The sequence below is a fragment of the Chamaea fasciata genome, unplaced genomic scaffold (genome assembly GCF_029207755.1).
Source record: "Chamaea fasciata isolate MVZ Bird 193981 ecotype frontalis unplaced genomic scaffold, bChaFas1.0.hap1 SCAF_8, whole genome shotgun sequence".
Classification (NCBI taxonomy): domain Eukaryota; kingdom Metazoa; phylum Chordata; class Aves; order Passeriformes; family Sylviidae; genus Chamaea; species Chamaea fasciata.
Genome location: NW_027094093.1, coordinates 1613864 through 1637493, shown reverse-complemented (window position 1 = coordinate 1637493; position 23630 = coordinate 1613864). Strand labels below are relative to the sequence as shown.

General features: G+C 53.0%; 1 protein-coding gene across 1 annotated transcript in view; it reads left to right on the top strand.

Moving 5' to 3' along the window:
* The first annotated feature begins 578 nt into the window (after positions 1-578).
* SH3BP4 (SH3 domain binding protein 4) overlaps positions 579-23630 on the top strand; it is a 34109-nt gene continuing 11057 nt past the window's right edge. Inside the window, exons 1-2 of the mRNA XM_066189358.1 lie at positions 579-643; positions 23068-23264. Of these exons, the coding sequence (XP_066045455.1) occupies positions 23147-23264 (118 nt within the window). The 5' untranslated portion in view covers positions 579-643; positions 23068-23146. The remainder of the gene's footprint in view (positions 644-23067; positions 23265-23630) is intronic.

Sequence of the window (23630 nt, the reverse complement as noted above, 5' to 3'; positions counted from 1 at the left end):
CTAACCCTGCATCCCAGCTGGGCAGCACAACCCCAGGACGGGATGCTCCCTCAAGCTATGGGATTTTAGGGAGCACAACCCCCTTTTTCCGGGGTTGGGTGCTGTGGGAAGCTTGGAAGGCACTCTCTGGCCGTGGTTAACGCAAGAAATTAGAGTTTAACGTTTTCGTCCATGCTTCTCCTGCCTTTCCCACCCGGGGAGAGCAACAGGGGCGGGATTTCTGCTGTACGAGGATTTCTCAGCTCCGCTTCCGTGACCAAAACGGCCAAAAAAGAAGGAGGGGGGGGGGGGAGGGAGGACAAACCCTCAGCTGCCCAGCGCGCAACGCTTGAGCGTGAACACCCTGAGCGTGACCACCCGGGCTGGGCGGGCGCGGTTTTCACCCGCGCTCTCCCCGCGCACCAGGGCGCTCCCGCCCACTCCCCCATCCCCGGTTTTCCGATTCTTCTTCCCCTCCCCACGTGTTGTACACGAGCATCTCCCCCTCCCGCGCCCCCGCCTCCGCACGGCCACGCCCCGGCCACGCCCCGGCCACGCCCCGTGACGTCAGGGCGGGCGGGCGCGCGCGGCCCGTGCCGGCGGAGGCGCGCCCGGGAGCGCAGCGGGGCCGGTGCCGGTGGTCCCGGTGGCGGAGCGGGCGCAGGTGAGGGTCGGGAGCTGGGCGAGCCCGGGGGCTGCCGGGGATGGGAGCGGCTCCCCGCGGGCTGCCGGGGCCGCCGGGGAAAAGTTTGTAGCGGCGGTAGCGCCGGGAGGGCGGCGGCGCTGGCGGTGGCGGTGGAGGGTCGGGGCTGAGCCAGCGGCGGAGCGCGGCTGGGGAGAGTGTGAGTGCAAGAGTGTGGATGTTTGTATGCGTGAGACTCTGTGTGTCCCTTGTGTGACAGCGCGTGTGCGCTTGTGACCGTGTGTAAAGTGCCCTTCGCGGGTATGTGTGACTGTGTTTAAGTGTCGTGTGTCTGTGTGTGGCAGCGTGACACTGTGTGTGTGACACTGTGTGTGTGTGTGTGACTGTAAGTGTCCTCTGTGGGTCTGTAACTGTGTGTGTGTCCTGTTTGTGTCCGAGTGGGACTGTGTCGTGTGTCCTCGGTGTACTACTTTGTGCGTGTGTCGTGTGTGACTGTGCATGTCACACGTCCCCTGTGTGTGTCCCTGTGTGTGTGTGGCAGTGTCCCTGTGTGTAACGTGTCCCCTTGCGCGTGTGGCTGCGTTTTGCCCTCGGTGCCCGTGTCCCTGCGCTGTGTCCCCGCTGCGATGCGGTGTGTCGGGGTGTAACTGTGACCGCGACACGCGTGGCTCCGTGTCCCCGCTCCCTGGGAGATGCTGTGGGTGTGCGGTGCCCCCCGTGGGTGTGCACACCCCTTGTCCCCCAGGTGCCGCTGGCGCTGCCGGCAGGGGTTGGGAACGATGGGCACCGGCTCCCATGGTTGTCACCCCGCCGGTGTCACCGGGCGCTTCCCGGAGCGCCCGGCGGCACCGGCTCCCATGGTTGTCACCCCGCCGGTGTCACCGGGCGCTTCCCGGAGCGCCCGGCGGTGTCCGTCAGCCCGGGCGGAGGGGCTGGGCTGGCTCCTCTTCCTTATCGGCCAGAGCTGGGACGCTTCGGGGAGTTCGGGGCTGTTTCGAGCAGCATTCCACTGGCTGTGCCTGGCATTCGTTTTCCAGGAGGATTTTCCCAGCTGGGGCTCGCCGAGGGGTCGCTGACCTCGTTGCTCCTTGCTGGCTGCCCTGAGGGGGGATGCTTTGGCAGCGAGGGATGCTGCGCAGGGCTTGGTTTTCCAGCTGTTGCTCCCGGGACATTGTTGGGTGGGAGAGGTGAAGTTGTGCAGGTGTGTGACGTGCTGCAGGCTCGGGCTCCCTGGAATACCGTTTTTTTGGGATTCATGGCTGTTCAGGAGTAACTGGATGTTACTTAGGCACGGCATAACTTTGGTGCAAAGGGGGACAGCGGTGACCATGAGGTTGTTCTGTTCGCAAATTAAGCCACGTGGCGTCAAAGCCCCAAAACCCAGAGAAGTTGAGGGATGTGGGGTCGGGCGGATGCAAATTCCTAGCGAAGCATCCCTTGCTCTGGAATGCCCGTCACTGCCTTTCCCTTTCCCCCCATCCTGTCCTTGCTGGCTGATGCTCCCTGAGGTTTGCAATGATTAAGTTTTGGCTGTTAATTAATATATGCATTATAAGTTAATAATTCAGTTATGCTGAACGGAGCAGCAACTTGGGCAGGAGTTGGAGTTGGGGGTGTGTTGTGTTGACAGCTCTGTCTGGATGCTGAGACTCTGGAATAAGGATCCACCCTTGATTTCCTCGTGCCTAACTGCAGCAGTGGGATGCTTCAATTCGCCTTAAAGTAGAAAAAATTTCTTGATAATGAGAACAGCATCCTCCTGGGATGAGTTGTAGGTCTGACAGGGGTCAGTGGTGGGTTTGCCAGTTGGGTTAATGCTTGATGCCTTCAGAGAGCTTTTCCAAAGTAAATAATTCCGGGATCCTTGAAACAGCCGCATCTCCTCCAGGCTCTTGCCCCTGCACAGCTGTGTTGGTACCAGACCCTGCAGAGGGGACAGCATCTCTGGTGGCAGCTCTTCTCTCCTGTTCTGTTTTGTCCTTCTTTCCTCCTTTTCTCTGGAGCAGCTTGCCCTGACGAGCTGGGGCTGCCCCATCTCTGGAATGCTGGACGGGGCTTGCAGCAGCCCTGGTCTGGTGGAAAGTGTCCCTGCCCATGAGGTGAACTTTGAGGTACCTATTAACCCAAACCATCCATGATTCCATGGTGATTCCCTCAGCTTTTTCCAGGGTTTCCATGTTCTTCCCAAAGAGAGCTTTTTACCCCCCTGGTCACTCACGGCAAAAGAATTCCCACTTTTCTCATGATCCCCATCCCACGGACCCACAACCTCCGCTGAGCACATCCCCTCCTGTCTGGGGAAATCTGCAGGCAGAAATGCCAGCTTTCCATGGATATGTGTTTCCAAAATAACCCCGTTTGGGCCGTGCAAGGGAATGTGCCTTTCAAAAATAGCAGCTTCGTTACTTTTAATCAACCAAAGCCGGAGCAGTGTGGAGCGATTGCAGCTGCCGCTTGCCTCGGTGCTCGACATCCTAATTATGTTTGCCTTTTAATGAGAGGAAGACTATTTGCCAAGCTAAAATATTTATTTTAGCCTGGTGGGGTTGCTCTCAAGAGCTTGTGTGGATGGTAAGGAGGTGGTTTAGACACTGTGTGAGGTTTGGGTTTTTTTTTTTTTTATTGGGAAAAGCATTTAAGTACGGCAAGAGGCTTTTTCGTGGCCAGGGCTGTCTGTGTGGAGGGAGCTGGCAGCTGGAGAGGTCAAGATGTGCAGGGGAATTTGCATCCTCCTCAGTCTCCTTATTTCCAAGTGGTCTGAGAGTTGCGTTGCCTCCTGGCTCCGTGGGTGGATTTCTGCCGGCAGCTGGCACCGATGTGAATGCAAATAACCTCACCTCGGAGCCTCCTGGCCTCGGGTTTGGCACCTGCCTTTTCTTTAGTGCCCAAAATTTCGTCCTGAAAGCACCTGAGCTTTATGGGCTGGCCCAGAGGCTCCCCAGGAGATGGTGAGGAGGTAGGATGGGTTTTTATAGAATCATGGAATTTCCTGAGTTGGGAGGAACCCGCAAGGATCATCCAGTGCAGCCCCTGGCCCTGCACAGACACCCCAACAATCCTACCCTGTGCATCCCTAGAGCGCTGTCCAAACCCCTCTGGAGCTCTGGCAGCCTTGGGGCCGTGCCCATTCCCTGGGGAGCCTGGGCAGTGCCCAGCACCCTGTTGGGGCAGAACCTTTTCCTGATCTCCATCCTAATCCTGCCCTAGCACAGTTCCAGCCGTTTCCTCGGGTGCTGTCCCTGGCCACAGAGAGCACGGGATGGCAACACCCAGGAAAGTTTTGTTGCCGAATGTTGACTTCCCCAGTGACCAGTGATGAGTCAGCTTTGAAACAAGGGGATCAACCCACTGGGAAATGTATTATCTGGTTATTAACTGGGATATCTTAATTGGAGCCCCTCTGCTCTGGAGCCAGGCTAGGAGAGCTGGGAATGTTCACCTGGAGAGGAGAAGGCTCCAGGGAGATGTTAAGAGTCCCTTACAGTGCCTAAAGGGGCTCCAGGAGGGCTGGAGAGGGACTTGGAACAAGGGATGGAGGGACAGGACACAGGGAATGGCTTCCCACTGCCACAGGGCTGGGTGATACTAGGATGGGATATTGGGAAGGGACTGTTCCCTGTGAGGGTGGGCAGGCCCTGGCACAGGGTCCCCAGAGAAGCTGTGGCTGCCCCTGGATTCCTGGAAATGTCCAAGGCCAGGTTGGATGGGGCTTGGAGCAGCCTGGGCTAGTGGAAGGTGTCCCTGCCCATGGCAGGGGGTGGGACTGGATGAGCTTTAAGTCCTTTCCAACCCAAACTGTTCTGGGATTCTCTGATGGCTGCAGCAAGGTGTTCACGGAGAGCAGGATGTGGGTGCTGCTGGGGTTCCCTGCCCTCTGGACAGTTCCCTGCCAGGATGCCGGAGGCATCTTCACTGCCAGCACCAGCTCAGGACCCATCCCAAGCCGCTCCCCAAAATTTGCAGAGTGAGATTTAAAAGCGCAGAACGCATCCCTCAGCCGGAGTCGAGCGGGGGCTGCTTCCCTGGGCTCCCTCCTGGCCAACAATCCCTGCATTAGCCCTGCCCAGGGCTTGGGCACAGGGCTGGCATTGTCTGGGGGCATCGGCAGCGCCGTGCCAGCCTTGGCTGGGGCAGGGAGCACGTGGCTCTGCGGGCGCTGGCACAGGGAAAATCCCGCTGATGGGACTTGGAAGCAGAGGCTGGAGGGGCGGGAAAAACCCTGGGCTGGTCCTGGTGGAAATGGTGGTGCTGAGTCCTGTCCCTGGAGAAGCTGAAGGGTTGGTGTCACCAACCTGTGGGGACAGCAGGGCAGCTTTGCTGGTAATTATGAGGCTGCAGGGTTTATTACGTGCAAAAGGATTTCCAGCCCCAGCTGGCTTTGTGGCCATAAATAATGTTTGGGGTCTTAGGAAGGGAGAAAGGAGAAGGCTCTTGCAGGACCTGCAGCTTTGGCACGTGCATGTCCTGACAAGTCCCTTTGCTTCCCAAACAAGGTGGAGGGACTTGCTGCCAGCAGCTCAGATCTGGTTTTTAGTGGTCAAGTGGTGCCCCAGATCCGTTAACACCACAACCATCCACACCCAAGGGTAATTTTTGAGGGTACCTGTGGCATCTCCCCCATCTTGTGCTCCTCCTTGCAGCCTGGGGTCCTAAATTTCTCCCGGTAGTCCTGGAAGTGATTTCTGTATATTTGTTTCTGTGGGCTCCTAAAGAGAAGTGTGGGAGTGTGGATAGGGATGTGTGGATGCCTCACAGCAGCAGGGAATGCAGGAGCACATGAAATCCCTCTGCTGCCTCAGGGTGGGCTGTGGATCCAGGTGTTTCCCAGGGTAAAGTCAGTTTTTCATGGATCAAAGAGCAGACCATAAAACTTCCAACTCTTTCATCGTGTCTCTGAATTCTCTTTTTGCCCCTCTGCTGGGAAGCTGGCGTTTTGGGTGGGTCACATGATTTTGGGAGGAATGCCTTGGTGTGCCACGAGCAGCGTTTCCTGCCTTCAGTCCCATTTTTGGGTGGCCGGGCTGCTGTCCCTCCAGTGGAAACCCCATGAGTGGTGCCCCCCCGGTCCCACGGGACGTTTCTATTTTTAACCTGCTGATTCCATGTGGGTTTGTACACGGGGTTATTTTCAGTGCCAGGAGGCAGCCATTCCCATTCCCAGCTGGCATATCAGTGGCAGAGTCTTGCTCTCATTCCCCAGCTCCTGGGGCTAAAGAAGTGTTCCTGCTTTCTCCTACCTGAGTGGGTGTTCCAGCTCCGCCCAGGAGAGAGGTTTTGTCAAATCCAGCTGTGGGAAGATGGCACATCCCATCTCCTCTTTGTTAGGATAGTCTCAGATTCCCAGATTGGTTTGGGCTGGAAGGGGCATCAAAGCTCATCTAATTCCACCCCCTTCTAATGGGCAGGGTCACCTTCCACTGTCCCAGGTGGCTCCAAACCCCAGTGTCCAGCCTGGCCTTGGACATTTCCAGGGATCCAGTAGCAGCCACGGCTTCTCTGGGCACCCTGTGCCAGGGCCTGCCCACCCTCCCAGGGAGCAATTCCTGTCTAATACCCAGTTTCTTTCAGTCTGGGAGAACAACTTCGTAGCCTCAAACCTCTGTATATGAAAATACAAAGGTGGAAGGTGGCTCAGCCACTTGTTTAGTAATTGCCGTGGCGTTTCTTCCAGCTGAAATGGCTTCAAAATGAAAGAGAGTAGGTTTGGATGGGATATTGGGAAGGAATTGTTCCCTGTGAGGGTGGGGAGGCCCTGGCACAGGGTGCCCAGAGAAGCTGTGGCTGCCCCTGGATCCCTGGAAGTGTCCAAGGCCAGGTTGGATGGGGCTTGGAGCAACCTGGAGCAGTGGGAGGTGTCCCTGCCCATGGCAGGGGGTGGAATGGGATGGGCTTGAAGGTCTGTTCTAACCCAGACTGTTCTGGGATTGGGTGATTTTTCATCATCTGGCTGCTTTTGTGTAAATTGGAGGAATGTTGATGCACATCTGGTTTGCAGTCCTGTTAAATGACGGGGAAAGCTATAATAATAGTAATGATGTTGTGGAAACCTTTCCTTTTCACTGTTCTCTGCATTCTCTGGAGTTGCTTCCTTCTCCTGCCCCGCGGGAGAGTCACCCTGGGGACCATCCCATCATTTCCAAGAGGGGAAATCACTGCCACGGAGCCAAACCAGATGCTTTCTAGCTGACTCCAGAAAATTTCGTCCCAGCAAAGACTCCTGGCTGTGATGTGGGATCGTGAGGCTGCCTTGCTCATCCCGTGCTGCACAAGCTCCATGCCTCCCACTCTCCGGGGGTAAATCCAGCTGCCGCCCTTCTCCTGCCATGCCTGGTCACTCTTGCCGGGATAAAGTGCTTTAGGTCATCCCTATAAAGTGTTTCAGGTCTTTTTGGGGGGGGCAGGGGCGGCGTGGTGTGTGGCCTTGTTTGAACAACGCCGGCTGTTTCCTTAGGAACAGGGGAAAAAGGCTTTTTTGGAATTGAACAATGGTGTGGCGCCGGCTGGGTCAGTGCGGAGGAGCAGGGCAGGACGTGTTTTATGGGCACTGCTGCTGGAAGCGATGATCCTAAAGGTCTTTTCCATGCCGAGTTATGAATCTGGGATAAGTCCAAGAGCAGGTTTGGTTGGACTTTTTAGTGTGTCTGGGGCTGGGTGCAGCATCCATCATTTTGCAAGGCGTGGTGGGGGAAGATGCTCAAGTTATCCAGCTAAAAACACCTCCACAGGTAAAGTGTGGAGAAAGGGAGCAGAAAAAAGAAAAAAAAGCAGAAATTGGAGTAACGGATGCAGTGGTCACACAGGGAGTTCAGCCCAAAGTCTCCCAAGTCTCACACACCTCTGGGACTGAGAGCGTTTCAGCCCGGGTCGTGTCATTGTGGGAGATGTTAAATCCCTAATTCCTGCCTCTGCTGCTGCTCCGTCCTCTTGGCTCACATCCGTTCCCAGAGTGGCTGCTGGGTCCCTCGGTGCAGAGGCTGCCACGGCTAAAATTAAACAAAGAGAAACTTCCCATTTTTCTGTGAGCGCTCCAGCTTCCGGAAAATGGCAGCGCGCTGGAGGCAGGCAAACAAAACAAGGCGTCCTCGGCCAGAAAAAAAAACACACCCCTCCTCACCTCAGAGGCATTTCCTTGCTTTCTTTCCCCCCTCTCCAGCCTCTCTCCCTCCCCATCCTGACTGCTCCATTGGAAACCTGCCATCAGATTAGGGCTCCCGGGGTGGGGTTGCTCTGGGAAGCGTCTCCCAGGCAGCAGCCTGCATGGAAAGCCTGGCTTGGGAATCGACCTGCTCTCTCCCCCAAACCCCCTCCATGCTTATTTTGCCAAAAAACATCCTCAGTGGGGATTTTTGGGTGTGTATGGCTGCACTTTTGGGGCAGGTCGAGCTGTTGGGATCCCTGGGGAAGTGCAGGGAATAGTTCCCAGTGGGCCTGGGAGCAACTGGTCCTTGCAAAGGATAAGGTTTGGGGGTAGGAAAAAAAGGAGGAGATGCTTGAGTGCATCCTGAAAAAAAGAGATCTGTGAGCCCATCCCACAAAAGCAGGACCTGTGTGAGTGTATCGGGCAAAAAAAAGGAGGAGACGGTAGGGGTGCATCCCAGAGAAAGGAGGAGATGAGGAGTGTGTCCCACCAAAAAAAGGTGGAGGAGATGTGAGGGTGCATCCCAGAAAAAAAAGCAGGAGGAGCAGATGTGTGGGTAGATCCTGGATAAAAAGAGATGTGCAAGTGCATCCCACAGAAGGGGAAGGGGATGCGTGGGTGCCTCCTGGAAAAAAGAGGAGCTATGCGAGTGTATCCTGCAAAAAAAAGGATGAGGAGATGGGTGGTGTCTCCCTCAAAAGGAGGAGATTGGAGTAAATCCCACAAAAAAAGGAGAAAGTGCATTCCGGAAAAAGAAAGAGGGGATGCCCAAGTGCATCCCACAAAAAGAGAGGAGAAGGGAGGGGTGCGTCCCACAGCTTGTCTTCCCTTGCTCCGGCTCCTCTATCCCTGTGGATGCTGTTGGCTGCAGGTTCCTTGGGCAGAGCCTCCCCATGAGTGGTACTTCTGCAGGGATGCATCCTGTGATTGCTCAGATGGGACAAATGGGATTTTTGGAGAAAGTGGAGGAAAACCTGGCATCCCTGGCACTGGATGGGTTATTCTGGGGGGGGGTGCGGGGGGGGTGGTGTGCCTTTTTTTTTTTTGTACCAGCTTCCCAGGAAGCATCTCCTTTCCTGCAGCTGAGCTTATCAGGGAGTGAGACCACGAAACAAAGCTTTCCTGGGGACTTTGGGACTATTATCCTTGCTTTTCTGGACATGGACCATGGACAAAGTATTTTCTGTCCCTGGGGGTGGCAATTACCTCGTCAGCAAAGCAGAGCTGCCAGTGCTGGCCTTGGCCAGCTTGTCATTCCAAGGGCTGCCTGGGAAGGATGCTCTGGGATGGGGACATCAACGTGGTGGCTCTCCTCCGCTGCCTGGCTCTTCACATCCTGCTCAGCCTGGAAAACAGGTGAAGTTTTGGGGGATTTGGGGTTATTTTTTTCACTGAGAGTTGTTGGAGTCGGCAGACGCTGCAGAGAAACAGCTCGGTGCCGTCAGTGCTTCCAAGTAATTTTTCCCGTCTCTCCTGCTGCTCCCGAGTTGTGGCCCCTGCTCCCCAGGGAGAGCTGCCTGAAAGTTAATCGCTGCTGAAAAATGCTTTAATTAACTCAATTAGCCAGATGGTCCATCTGGGCTCCTGCCGAGCCTGATGAGGTCCCTGGAATGAGGTCGCAGCTCCACCCTGGTGACGGGGAGGACACAGGGACTCATCCAAATCCCCGTGGGATGTGCTGTGCTCTCCAGAGCATCGCTGCTCCTGGACCTGCAGTGGGAGGTGTTTGTCAAGGGCACGGAGTGACAGGACAAGGGGGAGTTGCTTTAAATTCACAGGGTTAGAGGGCAAGGTTAGATGGGAAATTGGGAAGGAATTGTTCCCTGTGAGGGTGGGGAGGCTCTGGCCCCCAGAGCAGCTGTGGCTGCCCCTGGATCCCTGGAAGTGTCCAAGGAGAGAGGTTGGATGGGGCTTGGAGCAATCTGGGCCAGTGGAAGGTGTCCCTGGGAATGAGATGGGCTTTAAGGTGTTTCCAACCCATGATTGTGCACCTTGCCCTGCCACGGGACCTCCCTGAGGCTCCTCCCAGGTCAGAGCAGCTGCAGCTCTGCCTGTTAACAGGAGCTCCTGAAACATCCCCCAAATCCAGGACATGGCCAGGCGTGGAAAGAGCGAGCAGAGAAAAGCCCTGCACGCTGTTTGAGCAGAGGAATGCAGGGCCCTGGAGCAGGGATTTGGGAAGGGTGAGTGTTTAACCCCCTGTCTGCATCGTCACCGTTCCATCCCGGCTTTAGCTCCCTGTGTTGGGCTCTGTTTTAAAGCCTGGCCTTACCAACATCCCAAGGAAAGCTGGTTTTCCTGCCTTGTGATGGAAACCTGAGCGCAGGCAGGTGGAGATGCATCCTTTAGGCAAAAGGGAGGAATTTGTGTCCTGAAGGGTTTGGATACCACTGGAAAATGGTGCAGGGAAACTGAGGCACAGGGCAGCATGTGTGGGAAGGTTAAACCATGGTCTCTGCAGTCCTGGTGCCCATGCCTTTGAAAATGGGCTCCAAAATCACTCCAGAAGGGCATTTGGTGGGGGGTGGGAAAATAAATCAGTGTGGGAATATTTGCTGTTGGGCCTAATTTCCAAGAGATTGTGATCACGGAGTGGTGATGCTGCATCAGATGCTCCCCTGGCTTGTGGAGGGAAGGGGTGGTGTTTTGCTTTGGGAATGGGCAGGTAATTCCTGCTTTAAGGCAACTGAGCCTGTGAAAGTGGGACAGAGGGTAATCCCCAGTGGGAATGCTGGCAGGGGAGGTGATGCTGCTGGGCACTCCCAGGATGCAGAGCATCTTCCTTTGGGATGAGCATCCACTGCCCAGTGCTCCTGCCTGAAAAGGTCCCAGCTCATCCTCAGCTCCAAAACAGTGCAAAGTCCCAGCATCTCCCTGATTTCTTTCTTCTTCTGTGGATGAGAATCATTTGGAGGCAGAGCCTGTCCATGGAAATCCCACACTTGGTAGTGCTGCAAGCACTTCTGCCTCACTTTTGCCTTTCGCCAGAAAATCCTCATCCCCCTTCCTGCACAAAATAAAATGTGAGTAATGCTGGAGAAATTTGGGATGAAGCCCAGCAAAGATCGGATATCCGGCTAAGCAGGGCTCTGACTTCTGGACTGAAAGCTCCCAAATGAATAATGCAGCAGGAGGAATGGCAGATTTCGAAGGATTATATTTTTCTGGTGATGCTCTGTTTTATCTCTCTTTAAATCTTCACTCTGCAAAACTTGGGAATGGCTTGCCTTTTTTTTTTTTTTTTTTTTTTTAATCTCCTCAATATATTTGTTTTATGCTCAAGTAATAACACATTTCCCGTTGTCCTGTTAAAAGCAGAGCTGATGGTATTTAAAAATAATGCTGGTGCCAGTTGTCTTGTGATGCACATCATGTGTTCTGGCTGTAAATGTTGTTTACTGGGATAATGCATGGAAAAAAAAAAAAAAGCTGAATTTACTGTAAAAGTGGATTTTTGGGAGGCAAAAATGCCAGTGGATGTTGCCCTAAGGAATAATGGGTGGTGGTTTGCTGTCTCCCTTCTGGTTTTCTTTCCGCCTTCTGGACCCTGCTGAAAAAGTTCGCATTTTTTTTCCTGTTGATCGAGTACTTAAGTCATTCTTCTAAATATAAATCTCTCCTGATGCGTCAGCTGTGCCTGGGATTTCTTCTTTTATGTGGCACTTCAAGCAAGTTTTAATTAAAAAAAAAAAAAAAAAGAAAGGTCCATCTGCATTGGTTTGATATTTAGGGAGTTTTTTCCTCATCAGAAGTGTGTCTAATTCCAGCCTGACCCTGCAAAGTCCTGCAGGCTGCATGTGGCCGTCAGCTGGTTGTGCTGGAGAGCATCCTCAGCTCCTGGAAAGTTCTTGCTCTGTCCTGCTTGGAATCATGGAATTATTTGGGTTGGAAGGGACCTTAAAGCTCAGCTCATTGCAGGGCAGGGACACTTCTCACTATCCCAGATTCTCCAAGCCCCATCCAACCTGGCCTTGGACGCTTCCAGAGATCCAGGGGCAGCCACGGCTTCTCTGGGCACCCTCTGCCAGGGCCTCACCACCCTCACAGGAAGGAATTTCTTCCCAATATCCCACCTCTGTCAGTTTAAAGTCATTCCCCCTTGTCCTGTCCCTCCAGACCCTTGTAAAACATCTCCCATTCCCTGGAAGTCCAGGTCTTTTCCTCAGGGCTGCTTTCAGTCAGTGCTGCTTCTCCTGGTAGATCTGTCTCATCACTGGCACCAATATCTGCTGCATGTGACCAATGCTGAGAGATGGAAGAGCTCGATCCTAACAGGAGAAAAAAACTCTGGGATGTTGCTGTTGCTGTGGAAGATGTTGAGAACAGGAGGTGTTGTCTGGGCAGGTCGGTGAAAGGTGCCGTGGATTTGTCTTCTCTAGCCAAGAGCCTGCTGCTTGCAGCCCCATGTTTTGGGTCTGGAAATTAAAACACAATCGCTGTGGTTGTCAAAGCAGCCTCCAAGCAGAGCTGGTGGTGGGATTGAAGTTGTTTGCCACAGAAATCCATAAATGGAGCGGGTTCTGTGTTGCTCATGGACTGCGACTGCTGAGCCATGGAATCTGTCCCTGAATACATGGGGCTTTTTAACCTCAGTTTAGTCTTTACTTTCTGAAAAAAGCTGTTCTTGTAGAGTCGGGACAAGCTTTGGGCTCCTCTGTGTCTCCTGTGTGGCTCTCAGTGGCTTTCCTCCAATTTGGGCACTTGTGTGTTGGCCCAAAGCCACCCCTTATCACATCTGATAACGCTTCACCCCTAACTGAAGCTCCAAAAATCCAAAATTTAGCTCAGTGGAGTCTTACAGGTAGGAATTGAGCAATCTGGTCTAGATGAAGGTTTGCCCATGGATGGGCAAAGAAGGGCTTTGAGATCCCTTCCAACCCAAACCCTGCTGGGATTCTGTGAAATCTCAGTCGGAATGAATGAAGTAGCACTGGGGTTCCAGCAGGGAGGCTCTGAGCTTTCCTCTTGGGCAATGAGAAGCCAGGGCAGGTCTGTCTCCTTCCAGCCTTGCCTGGGGCTGACCTCTTGGAGCCAGCAGAGAGGGAATAACTTGTCCTCTGGAAATGTTCCCTCTGTGGTGGCTCAGAGTTGTCCCTTTTTTAGGGGTGCTCTGTGTCTGGCGCACGCATGCGAGGTGTTTTATCCTTATAAGTGCAATGCAGAGAGTTGTGGAAATTACTCCACTCGAGCAATAAAACTCTGCCTTGAGCAGGGAACAAGCTGCTGTGGCTTTAGGATGACTTTCAGGTGTCGTTTTAATTTTGCCTGGTGACTAATGCTGCAAAAAATGTGTTTGAGACTCAACCCTGCTTCGTCCAGCAAGGAGAGTAATTTTGAGCAAAGACTTTTGCCAAATTTGCATAAATTACTATTTTTGTGCCAAAGCACCTTGCTAAATAAGGGGCATCTATCCCCAAAATGGCTAAATGTGTTGCCAGGGGTTATGTCCTGGCCTGAGGAAGCAGTTTTGCCATCCCACAGAGCAGAGGCTGCAGAGAGAGGACTTTGGCTCTCGCCTCACACCACATTAATCCCCACAAGGGCCTCGTGTGTTCTTGAACTGACGTAAAGCTGCAGTTCAAACTGCGTGACTTTGTTTGCAGATAAAGCCTGCCCATAAACATTTGGGGCTTAAAAGTGATGAAATTGGTTTCTTATCAGCCATCTGACCCACGGTGATGGGATTGAGCAGCTCTTAACCTGGCGAGACCGAAACAACAAAACCCCGGAGCAGCTCCCAGACCGAAACAACAAAACCCTGGAGGCTCTGACAGATGGGGGTGGGTGGTGTTGTTTTGGGTATTTTTCCCCTTCACGGCACTCCTGATGCAGTGGAAAACACTTGGAGCCACTGCTTGGATGCTGTCTGACCTCCCTTACCCCCAAGTTGAGTTAATTTGCAGGTTGCACGAGTCTCTGTGCAGTCTGATGGGCTTTAATTTCGGGGTAATTAATTAAACAAGCAGGCGTGGTGTTTGCTCTTGAGTTGCATAAACAGCAGCCGGTTTTGGTGTATCTCAGGCACCCTCCTGGCTGGCAGGCAGAGGTAGGTGTCTGCACCTGGAAAGCTCATTCCCACCCCTGGAAAAGCTCTAAGCTAAATTAAAGTGAGGATTTGTGCCACTGAAAACCACCTAAAATGAGCCATGTGGTCTTTTGTGTCCACGTAATTAGTGTGGCGTTCAAAGCATGCTCTGGATCGAAGCAGGAACACTTTCTGGGATGGGTCTGCAGCTGGCTGGATTTCCAGGTAAGATCAAACCTGAGGTCCTAATCCAGGTTCTGGTTGTTGGTTTAGATCAGATATTAAGAAGAAATTCTTCCCTGAGAGGGTGGCAAGGTCCTGGCACAGGGTGCCCAGAGAAGCTGTGGCTGCCCCTGGATCCCTGAAAATGTCCCAGGCCAGGCTGGACATTGGGGCTTGGAGCAACCTGGGAATGTGTCCTTGCCCATGAGACAAACTTTAAGGTCCTTTCCAACCCCAGCCATTCGATGATTCTCTGATCTGTCCTCACATCCTCTTCCTACTTGCATCATCACCTGGGAGCTTGCTCTGCAGGTGTCTTTGCCCTTTTCTAACATGGAAATCCCTGGTTTGTGAGATTGGGTCAAACATGGAATGTCCCATGATGTGACCAAATCACATCTTGCCTTCCCATGAGAAGACCATCAGCTCCAGCAAAGGGTTAAGCTGCTTAAACCCAGGTGTCCCGGGAAGTCTGGTTTGGGAATGTTTGCCAAAGAGGAGCTTAAAAACCCCTGCTGTTTTGAGGGAATTCTTTGCAATGCCCGGTTCTGTTTGTTGCTACTCAGAGAGGAAAGGAGGTTCTTGGCTCCTGTCGGCATTTTCAGCATAGCTGAGCGTGTCCTGTAATGCAGCAGCTGGTCAGTGAAGGATTAATCAGGAAGGTGTGCAAGAAAGTTTAACCAAGGGAAGGGGGTGGTTTTGTCCCAGCTTGAACGAGTTCTTGGAATCCAGAGGGGTTTCATTCATCATTGATGCCTTCAGTTCCCAAGGCATCAATGGTTGCTTGGTGTCCATGGGCTTGCTCAGGTGGCAGGTTGGGAACAAAATGCCTTGTTTTTCCCAAAAATGACCTCAGTGAGGATACCTGGAGATGGATCAATCTCGGTGGAATACTTGGGCTGGGAGAGCTGCATGGAGTTATCTCGGAGTTGCTAGGAGCTGGTTTGTCTCTGGTGGTCTGCAGCTCATCTCTGGAGCATTGTGTTGTCTTCTCTGCACCAGCTGTGGTGGCAGTCAGTCCAGCCAGCAGCACGAGTGACTTTCTTGTGCCTGCCCTTCTCTAGTCACGCTGGTGGGACTGGTTTTCCAGCCAGGAACAAGGAGAATACGTGGCATTGCAGCAGCTCTTCTCCATCAGACAAGGGCAGAATCAGTGAAGGGTGATGGGGACAGGGCTCTGAAGTGTTGATGCAGTTAAAGATCTGTCATCATCTCCTCTTGGGAGAAGCTCAGCAGTTCAGGGATGTCGGGCTTTGACAGCTCTTGAAGCCAAATTAGCATCCAAATTATCCAAGGAAGGAGAAGCTGCCGACTGTGGCTGGAGGGTGGGAAGATAGCGAGTTGCTCCAGGATTTTCTCAATTAGTGCCTTTTGCCTTCAAGCTTTTGGATCTGGTTGATTTGAGATCAACCAGAGGAGGAGGGGTTGAGTGGCCCCACCTTGGGTGACTGTGAAATGGTTCTTGCAGCACCGACAGAGGTGGGAAGCTGCTTCCCCTCCTTTTGACTTCCATGGCTTCCCTTACTCTGCTCTTTGTGGGTATTGGCCTGAGATTTTCTGGATGTTTGTATGCATTTTCCTGGTGTTTCTGGGAGAATCTTTTCTTTAAAAGTGTCTTATTGTGGCTCTGGAAATCTGGGTTTCATTTCTCCTCCACCACCGATTGCCTGTGTGAGCTTGGGCTGTAGCCTGATCCAGCTCAAATTTGAGTTTCCCTGCTTCGAGATACGTTTGGTCCATGCTTTTGGCCCTGTAAGCATTCTTCAGGAACAGTCTTGCTTTGGCTGTTGGCCAAACTCTTGAGCTTGTGAAGGACTTTGGAGGGTCTGTGAGGGTTTGGAGGAAGGTGGTTCTCTCATGGATTCCTGTTCCATCCAAGGGTTTTAAAGCTTGAGTTTGTGGCTTTTTTGTTTAACTCTGGGAGCACAGCACTGGATGTGACTTTGGGTTTTCATGGTTTTGTTGGTCCCTGTGGGACTTGTCTGGATTAAACTCCTTGCCCTGCCAGAGGAGCATCCATCCACAGCTCCCTGTTGAAAAGCCAGAACACCTTTGGGAGTGCCCTGTCTGAATTAGGAACTGTTTTTCCCCTGGGAAGAACATTGGGCAGACAACAGGGACAGGGTGGATCAGGACTGAGCTCTGCCTCTTCTGATACAAGGGCTGGTGGACATCAGATGAGAGCCTTGTCCTGGTGGAGATGAGTTTTCCATTGCCTTCCAGCCCATCCGTGGAGTTGCTTGCTGTAGGACATTGTGGAGGCAAAAGTGTCTGTGGGTTCAGGGAAAGATTGACCAAGCCTTCCCCTGAGCAAGAGGTCCAGGTGAGGCTGCAGAATGGGCCCTGTTGAGGTCTCCTTTGATCTCACTGCTTCACCAAGAGATGTTTGGGCAGCCACCACCTCTGGGTGTTGAATGGCTCTGTGGAACAGAGGAATCTGCTCTTGGGAATGGCCTCGCTCTCCATCCTGGCGTTCTGGCAGCATCCATTGCACCGAGGACCATCCCACTTGTGACATCTCTCTGCCTTCCTTTTTTTGGGGGGATGCCAGAGGGGGTGGCTGGTCTTGCAGCCCATGGTAATATTGAAACCATGGAAGCAAGTCCGGCTTTACTTCCCTGTGTTATCAGGAAGCGCGTGTCGTGGTTTTGTTGCCGGGAAGCGTTGCTGTGGAGCAGGAGGACCTGGGCTGTTGTCCCAGGAAAACCTTTTTTGTGGCCCTGTAAGCCTGCATGGGGTTCCTGCCCTGTGCAGCACCTCCAGCACCTTCCTGCACTTCCAGGTTTGTCAAACCTCTGCCACACCAGCACTGTTTTCAGGGATTTGGGATGTGCTTTGAGGTTGCTGTGGGTGCTCGAGGGTGGTGCCTGCATCTCCAGGACCTTCCTCTGCCACAGCATCACTGCTGGGCAGCAGCAGGAGGTCCTGCAGGGAAAGCTCCCTTTTCCCACCCTCAAGAGTAATCTATATTTTGAGTCTCATATAGCTGGTGATGGATATCCAGCAGAACTCGTGCTCCGGAGTCGCTGCTATAAAAGGAAGCTTTCCTGTCCTTCCTGCTTTGCCCGTGAAGGATGACATCCCCTGCAGGGAGGCCGTGACGGACGCCAGCCACCAGCAGACACTGGCAGCACACACTCAGCCAAAATTGCCTTCATTCCCCTCCCTTCTCCATCAAACTGGCCATGCTTGGCTTGCCCTTGCCTGGCAGCAGGAGCTGAGCCAAGCTAGAGCTTGAGGGCAGGATTTTTCCGTGGAGCTTGGCAGGGAGCAGAAGGGCATGGCATGGCACAGGGCCGGGCTCCACTGCTGCCGCGTTGGGTGCAGTCATTCCCACATCACATGTTGGGAATGGGCTCCAAAGCAAACCTCTGGGACGTGAGGGTGCTGCAGGAAGGGTGGGAGGTGCCAATACTTCCACAAGCCCCTTCTTGTTTGCTGGAAAAGGGACCAAAAGCGCCGTGTGTTGTGTTCCCGGCAGCTCCCGGGAGGCTCGTGCTGGGACGGACGTGTGAGTTCACACCAGGGTGTTCTTTCTGGTACAAAGAGCTGGTGCTTGGTGTTGTCTTAAGGGGTGGTTTATCTTTGCTTGGCTTGGGTGGGTTTTTTCTTTTTTTTTGGAAGATGAAAGCATTGGCTTGGCAAGCACAAGCGGTGAAGGAGGAGGAGGAGATAAGAGAGAGGCAGCGGGGTCAGGAATCACTGGGATACGAGGCATGGCTGGCATCAGACTTGGGGAGCGCCTAGGCCAGGTTTTTGAGGGGAAAAACTCAGCAGCAGCCAGCTCTTCCTCACCAATCCCCACCAGCAAGGCTCATGGAAGAGACCTGGATCACCCCGAGATGAGCTGCAAGTCATCAGTCTGTTCTTTTGATGCCTTGGGAAGGCTGACCTGAAATAGAGACTGGACAGAGCTAAGAGAATAAAGCAGATATTTATTGAAAGGTCTTTAAGGATACACCTTGGGCAGGACAAGAGCCTGAGCAGGGCCACACCCAAGGTGGACCCAGAGTGGTCACAAAATGGGCAACCATTTGTGTACATCACAAGGTCTTACACTTTTATAAGTTTTGATCCAGTTGCATATTGGGGTTTAATTGTCCCATTACAGCTTCAGGTTGTGAGGTCCCATCCTTCTTGTTTCTCTCTTCAGTCCACTGTGGTTTTGTGCTTTTGGGTCTGAAAGTTGTACCCGTTGTCCTTGATCTTCAGCAGGAAAAGGGTTTATTTTGTCTACCTACTCTGAAGAGAGCCTACTGGTATTTAATGAGGCTCAGAACTGCGCCCCTGGGCAGCACAGAATCTGAAAAACATAAAAGCTAAAACTCAAGGCATCACCTTGCCGCCAGGAGCTTCCAAAGCCATCCCAGCCTTGCAGGAGGCTGCAGAGGACCTGGGTGGGGCTGCGCTGATGTTGCCAGTTTCGAGGACATTCTGTTTTTTCACCTGCCTGAAGATCTGTCAGTACAAGCATGGAGAAAGGAGGAAGTTCCTGAGGTGGTGGGATCATTTTCCACTGGGGGGAAACGTGTCAAGCAAGGGCCAGTGTTGTATTGTGCTATGACCATGAGGGAGATCTTGAAGGTGAATAATTCACAAGGCAAAACCAAATTCCTGAATCAGATTGTTTGCTAAAATTTGGCAGTTTTGGTCACTTTGGGGCTTTTTACAGCTTCTTTTGTAGGCCATTGCACCTTGCAGTGGATTGGTGTCATCTGGCACTCCCTGAGCCACTCCCTCAGGGCTGGGGTGTCCCCGGGGTGTGGAGGGGTCTTTTCTGCACAGATTTGAGTTACTTTGGGTTTTGTGACTGAAAAAAGCAACATTTTCAGTGAATTCATTGTGTGGGACAAGTGTTGTTGGGAGCGCTGTGGCTCTGGGATGTGAACTCCTCCCTTGAAAATGTTTTAAGTTTGCTCATATCCAAGCAAAGCTGACTGTTTTTAAAAGAAACCTCCAAAAACACTTCTGTGTTTGTAGGAGAGCCAGAGGAACTCAACTTTGGAGAAAGAAAAAGCAAATTAAAAGCCATAAAGCAACAAGTGCCTGGAGTTGGTCTTGGCTCTGGTGTGGGGAGAGGAAGATGAGGGATTGATTGAAAGCTCTTCTTTTTTTCCCAGTTTTCAGTTTGTGGCCAAGGGTAGGGTGGGCGATTTCCCCTGAGCTTGGACCACAGTCTGGAGAGACTTTTAATGGATTTTTCCAGGGAAAACGGCTGCAGGGGGTAGTCATGGCAGAATGGACCGGTCTCGTGTCACGGTGGCTCCTGTTCCTTGTGCATCCCACGGACACGGATGTGCCCTCATGGGATGGACCCCTGCAGCTCCAGGGAGGGCTGGGAATGTGGGATGGGCAGGGATGTGTGCTGCTCCCTTTGCTGGTGGCAGCTCCTTGGCTGCACCTGGAAGGACCTGGCTCCATCTCCAGCCCTGACGGTGCTTGGTGCCGCCCAGCCCTGCCAGCCCTCCCGGCTCTTATCAGCCCAAATTCTTGGCAGCCGGGGATTTTCCCTCACCGAGGCTCCTGGAGGGGTCCTCTCCCACCCTTGGCCAACAGCAGATCCTGCTTCCCGCCCTTGGGCTGTGCACTTTTGGGTGTTCCCGTGGTTTTATGGCATTTCTTCGCTCCAGGATGTGGGTTTGGTATTTTTCCTGGGATTGCTTTTCCCTGTCCAGCGTGGCTGGGTGCCCATGGTGTGTCTTTGACTGATAGCAGAGGTGGGTCCATCAGGATGAGCTTGGAATGATGGATGGAGCTGGGAGCGCTGGGGAGGACAGGGCTTGGCCTGTGCCAGGAGATCTCAGGGGGCTGCAGTTGGATTTCTGGGATAAGTTATTTTTATTTATTTTATTAATACTTCTTTTTGGGATGTTATTTTTTAGCCTTTTCCATGCCGCTACACGCTGGGAAATGCTGCAGCTGGGGTTCTCAATGCTGTGTGTTCAACTTCTGCAGGAAAATCGACCTTCAGGTTTAGTTTTTAGTTCAGTTTTAATAAGTGGCTTTTTTAATAGATGCGACACTCACCAGCCCCAGACCTGCTGCTGCTCCCTGCCTGGTGGGACCTGAGGGAGCAGTTGGAGCTGTTTCGGGGGATGTTTAGGCTGGATTTTAGGAAAAGGTTCTTCCCCTAGAGGGTAAGGGGGCACTGACCAGGCTCCCCAGGGAAAGTTAAATCCAGGGGCAGCACTGTCCATCCCAGGAAGCTGTGAGGATGCACCCATGGGAATCTCCTCACCGGGGCTTCCTTAAACTTACCCTAAGCTTTCTCCAGCTCCCAGAAAAGCCTGGGTAGGATTTGGGAAGGAAAAATGTAACTACCGTGGGGCCCTAATCCTTGCAGCTGGATTTGTTGGGATGGGAGAGCAGGGAGCAGGACCCCCTGGATCGTAGGGTTGGGTTTGACCCTGCAGCATTCCCTGTCCCTCGTGGGAGGGAAGAACCAGTGAGAAAAGCAGATGTGGGTGCCTTTGAGAAGCTGCAGGACGAGCTGCTGGTGCTGTCAGGGCGTGCTCGGGTCGCCCACTGGTTTCCTTCCCCCCACCATTCATTTCAGATTTCTGTTTGTGGCTTTGGGTAAACAGATGGGGCTGGGTTTTTCCCTGGTCTATATTTAACCCCAGGCTAAATTTAAAGTGCTTTCAGAGGAGTCTGCAGACCATTGTCTTGGTGATTTCTAAACAAATCTTGCCCCTTCCACCCTTTGTTCCCCCCCCCACTTATCCCTTTTATCCTCACACAGCTTGAATTTGAGGGTTTGCTGGTTACCTCTGCATTCAGAAACATTCTGGGTCCATCCCCAGCACCAAAACAGGGCTCCCATCCCAAATCCAGGCATGGGGGGCCTGGTCCCGCATCCTTCAGTGTGTGAGTGCATCCCGACATCCAGGAGGGACAGACAGATCTGGGATGCTGCCGTCGGGAAAGGAAATACCTTTCCATTATCCCTCATTTGTGTGTAGACTCTTGCTGCCTTTTGGGGCCTCAGGGTTCGATGCAGAGGGGGTTTTTCCAGCTGTTTCTCCACACAGCCACATCTGTCAGAGACCTTTGGCAGGAAGCTTCCCATCTCCTTATATAAATAGAGGGAGGGGGAGCATCCCTGCAAATTCCAGGCTTGTGGATATGTCAGTGAGAACTGTCAGGGCTGTAGCTGCCATAATTAATATAAAATTCATTTGATGCTGAATCAGCAGACAGATTATGTTTCAAAACATATTCGTGGCTTACACTTGTTTTTTTCCTGCTGTTTGCAGTGCTGCCCAAGCAGGGGGGAATTTTGGGATGCCACAGTGGCTTGATTTTTTTTTTAACAAGGTTGTGTGCAAGAATCGCCAGAATTGGTGAGGTGTGGGGTCTCTAGAGGGAGGCACTGTGTATTTGGGGTCTTTCCACCTAGAAAAGCTGCAATCCCAAATGGCATTCACTTGAAACTGCGTGGATGATGAACGGTGCCAGCCAAGGGGAGCCTCCTTCATCCCTTCCTTGCTTCCTGCTGGAGCTTCCTGCTGGTTATTCCTTTGTCTTGCCCCTGGCAGCAGCTCCAGGTCCCCTCTTACCTGTCCCAGCTCTGATAAGCTCAGCCTTGTCTCAAAGCCTGGTTTCCCTGTGTTTATTCCCTGCCAAACCCTTTCCCCTTGGATTGGTCCCAGCAGGACCCGACAGGAGGCTCTCCTCGAAGGGGAAATGTTTGCACACAAGTTCTCCCTTCCCTTTTCTGGCTGCAGCCTGGTGCATCCCTTCCAGCCAACCACATTCCCAGCATACCAGCCCTGGGGATGGCTTGGGAAGCATTTCAAGCAGGCTGGAGTATCTCCTGCTTAGGCTCTCCCCTGCAAATTTCCTCTTGTTGCATTCCAGAAAAGGGCACCAAATCCTTCAGGACTTGCTGTTCCCCCTCACAGTGCCGGAGGAAACATCAGCTCTGTGTTCCCACCTAAGGAATTTCAGTCTGGCTGTTATTTTCTGCTTGATTTCATTTTTGAGCAGAGGGAGGAAAAGAAAAAAAAAAATCATGGGAGGGGGAGAAGGGAAGAACAGCATTAGGAGTGGATGAAAATCCCTTTGTAAAACAAGGGATTTGGATATAACTTTTAGTTGAGACTTTAATGTCTAAGACCTGTTGGTGTTTTGCAGCCAGGCTGGAGTTTTGTGGCAGCTCTCAGGGAGCAGGAGGCAGGGGCTGAATCCAGAATTTCCAGGATGATCCTGGGTTCGCCGAACAGCGCTCCTGCTCCCTGATGCAAACCTGGAGTAGCAGCTCATGGCTCAGGCTGTGCTCCAACCGTGCCTTCAGCCTTCCCTGCTTGTCCTGGCCCATCTGGCCACTGTCCCAGCTCCAGAGGACATGGGTGACGTCAGGGGAGCTCTTGCCCATGCTTGCATCAGCCACGATGTTGGTGGTCGGAGTGTCCTGTGGGAATGGGCTCGTTTTCCTCTCGGCTCCAGTGGGCTGATGCAGCTGCCCTTCCGCAGGGGTTCTGGAAGTGTTTTTGCAAGTGCTTCTGGAAAAAAGGAGAAAAAACCCCTCTATTCACTGCAGGAAGGGATGTTGCTCTGCATGGTTGGCCGGATGAGAAGGGAGAGACACAGGGAGCAAGTGGGAAGAGCCAGTCCCCATCCCAGGAGGTGCAGTAGGAGGGAGGGATGGCCCATTTAAACAGGGAAAAAGCCTAGTCCTGTGCGTCTTCTGTGCTCCCACAGCAGCCCAGCTTGGTGGTTTTATAATTGTTTTACAGCAACGTGCAAATGCTTGGAAAACGGGGAGAAGGACCAATTTACGATCCTGGGAGCAGCGTGTTCCCAAAAAACTCTTAAAGGCCAGAGGGCTGCTTCAGATGGGGTTGTGTCCAGCGACGTGCAAGACCAGGCTATCCCTGCTCTCCAGGGATTTGTAGGCAGCACTGTGGTTCCTGGGAGGATCCAGGTTATGTTCCATGACAGTTTAAGGAGAACAGGGCAGGCTCTCCTCTCTCCCCAGGCACCACGGGATCAGTGTGTGGGTGACACGGGGGGACCCGGAGCCTTTCTAACACCCTGCCCTTTGTCTGTCTCCCCCAGGCTGGTTCCCCGAGGTGACACTGGGGTCCCCGTCGCCGGCAGAGAGGCCATGGCCATGTAGTGCCTGCCGGGAGCGGAGATGGCAGCGCAGAGGATCCGGGCGGCCAACTCGGGAGGGCTCCCGCGGTGCAGGTCCGAGGGGACGCTCATCGACCTGGGCGAGGGCTTTGCTGAAACCACGCTCTGCGACGTCAAAGGTGCGTGGGGACCATCCCCCTCCTCATTTCAGGCCCATCCTCACCCCCTGACAGGGCTCAGTGGCACCAACAAGGTGGTGGCAAAGGTGTTCCCACTCCCCAGCGCTGGGAGCCTGCAGGTTGCTCTTCCAATAATTCTTTTTTTTTTTTTTTTCCCCCACCTTTTATTGCTTTTGTTTTCCTGCTGTGTTTTTCTTACCCAGCATAAAAGCCGTGGTCAGGTGGGAGGGGAATTACTGCTCCCCTGGCAGGAGAGCATCCCAAGGAAAAACTCCAGGTGGAAGCTGGAGAGCGCTGAGGGCCTTGAAAATAAACACACACAAAGGCAATTGTTTTTGCAGGTGTAGCACCTGAACATCAAACACT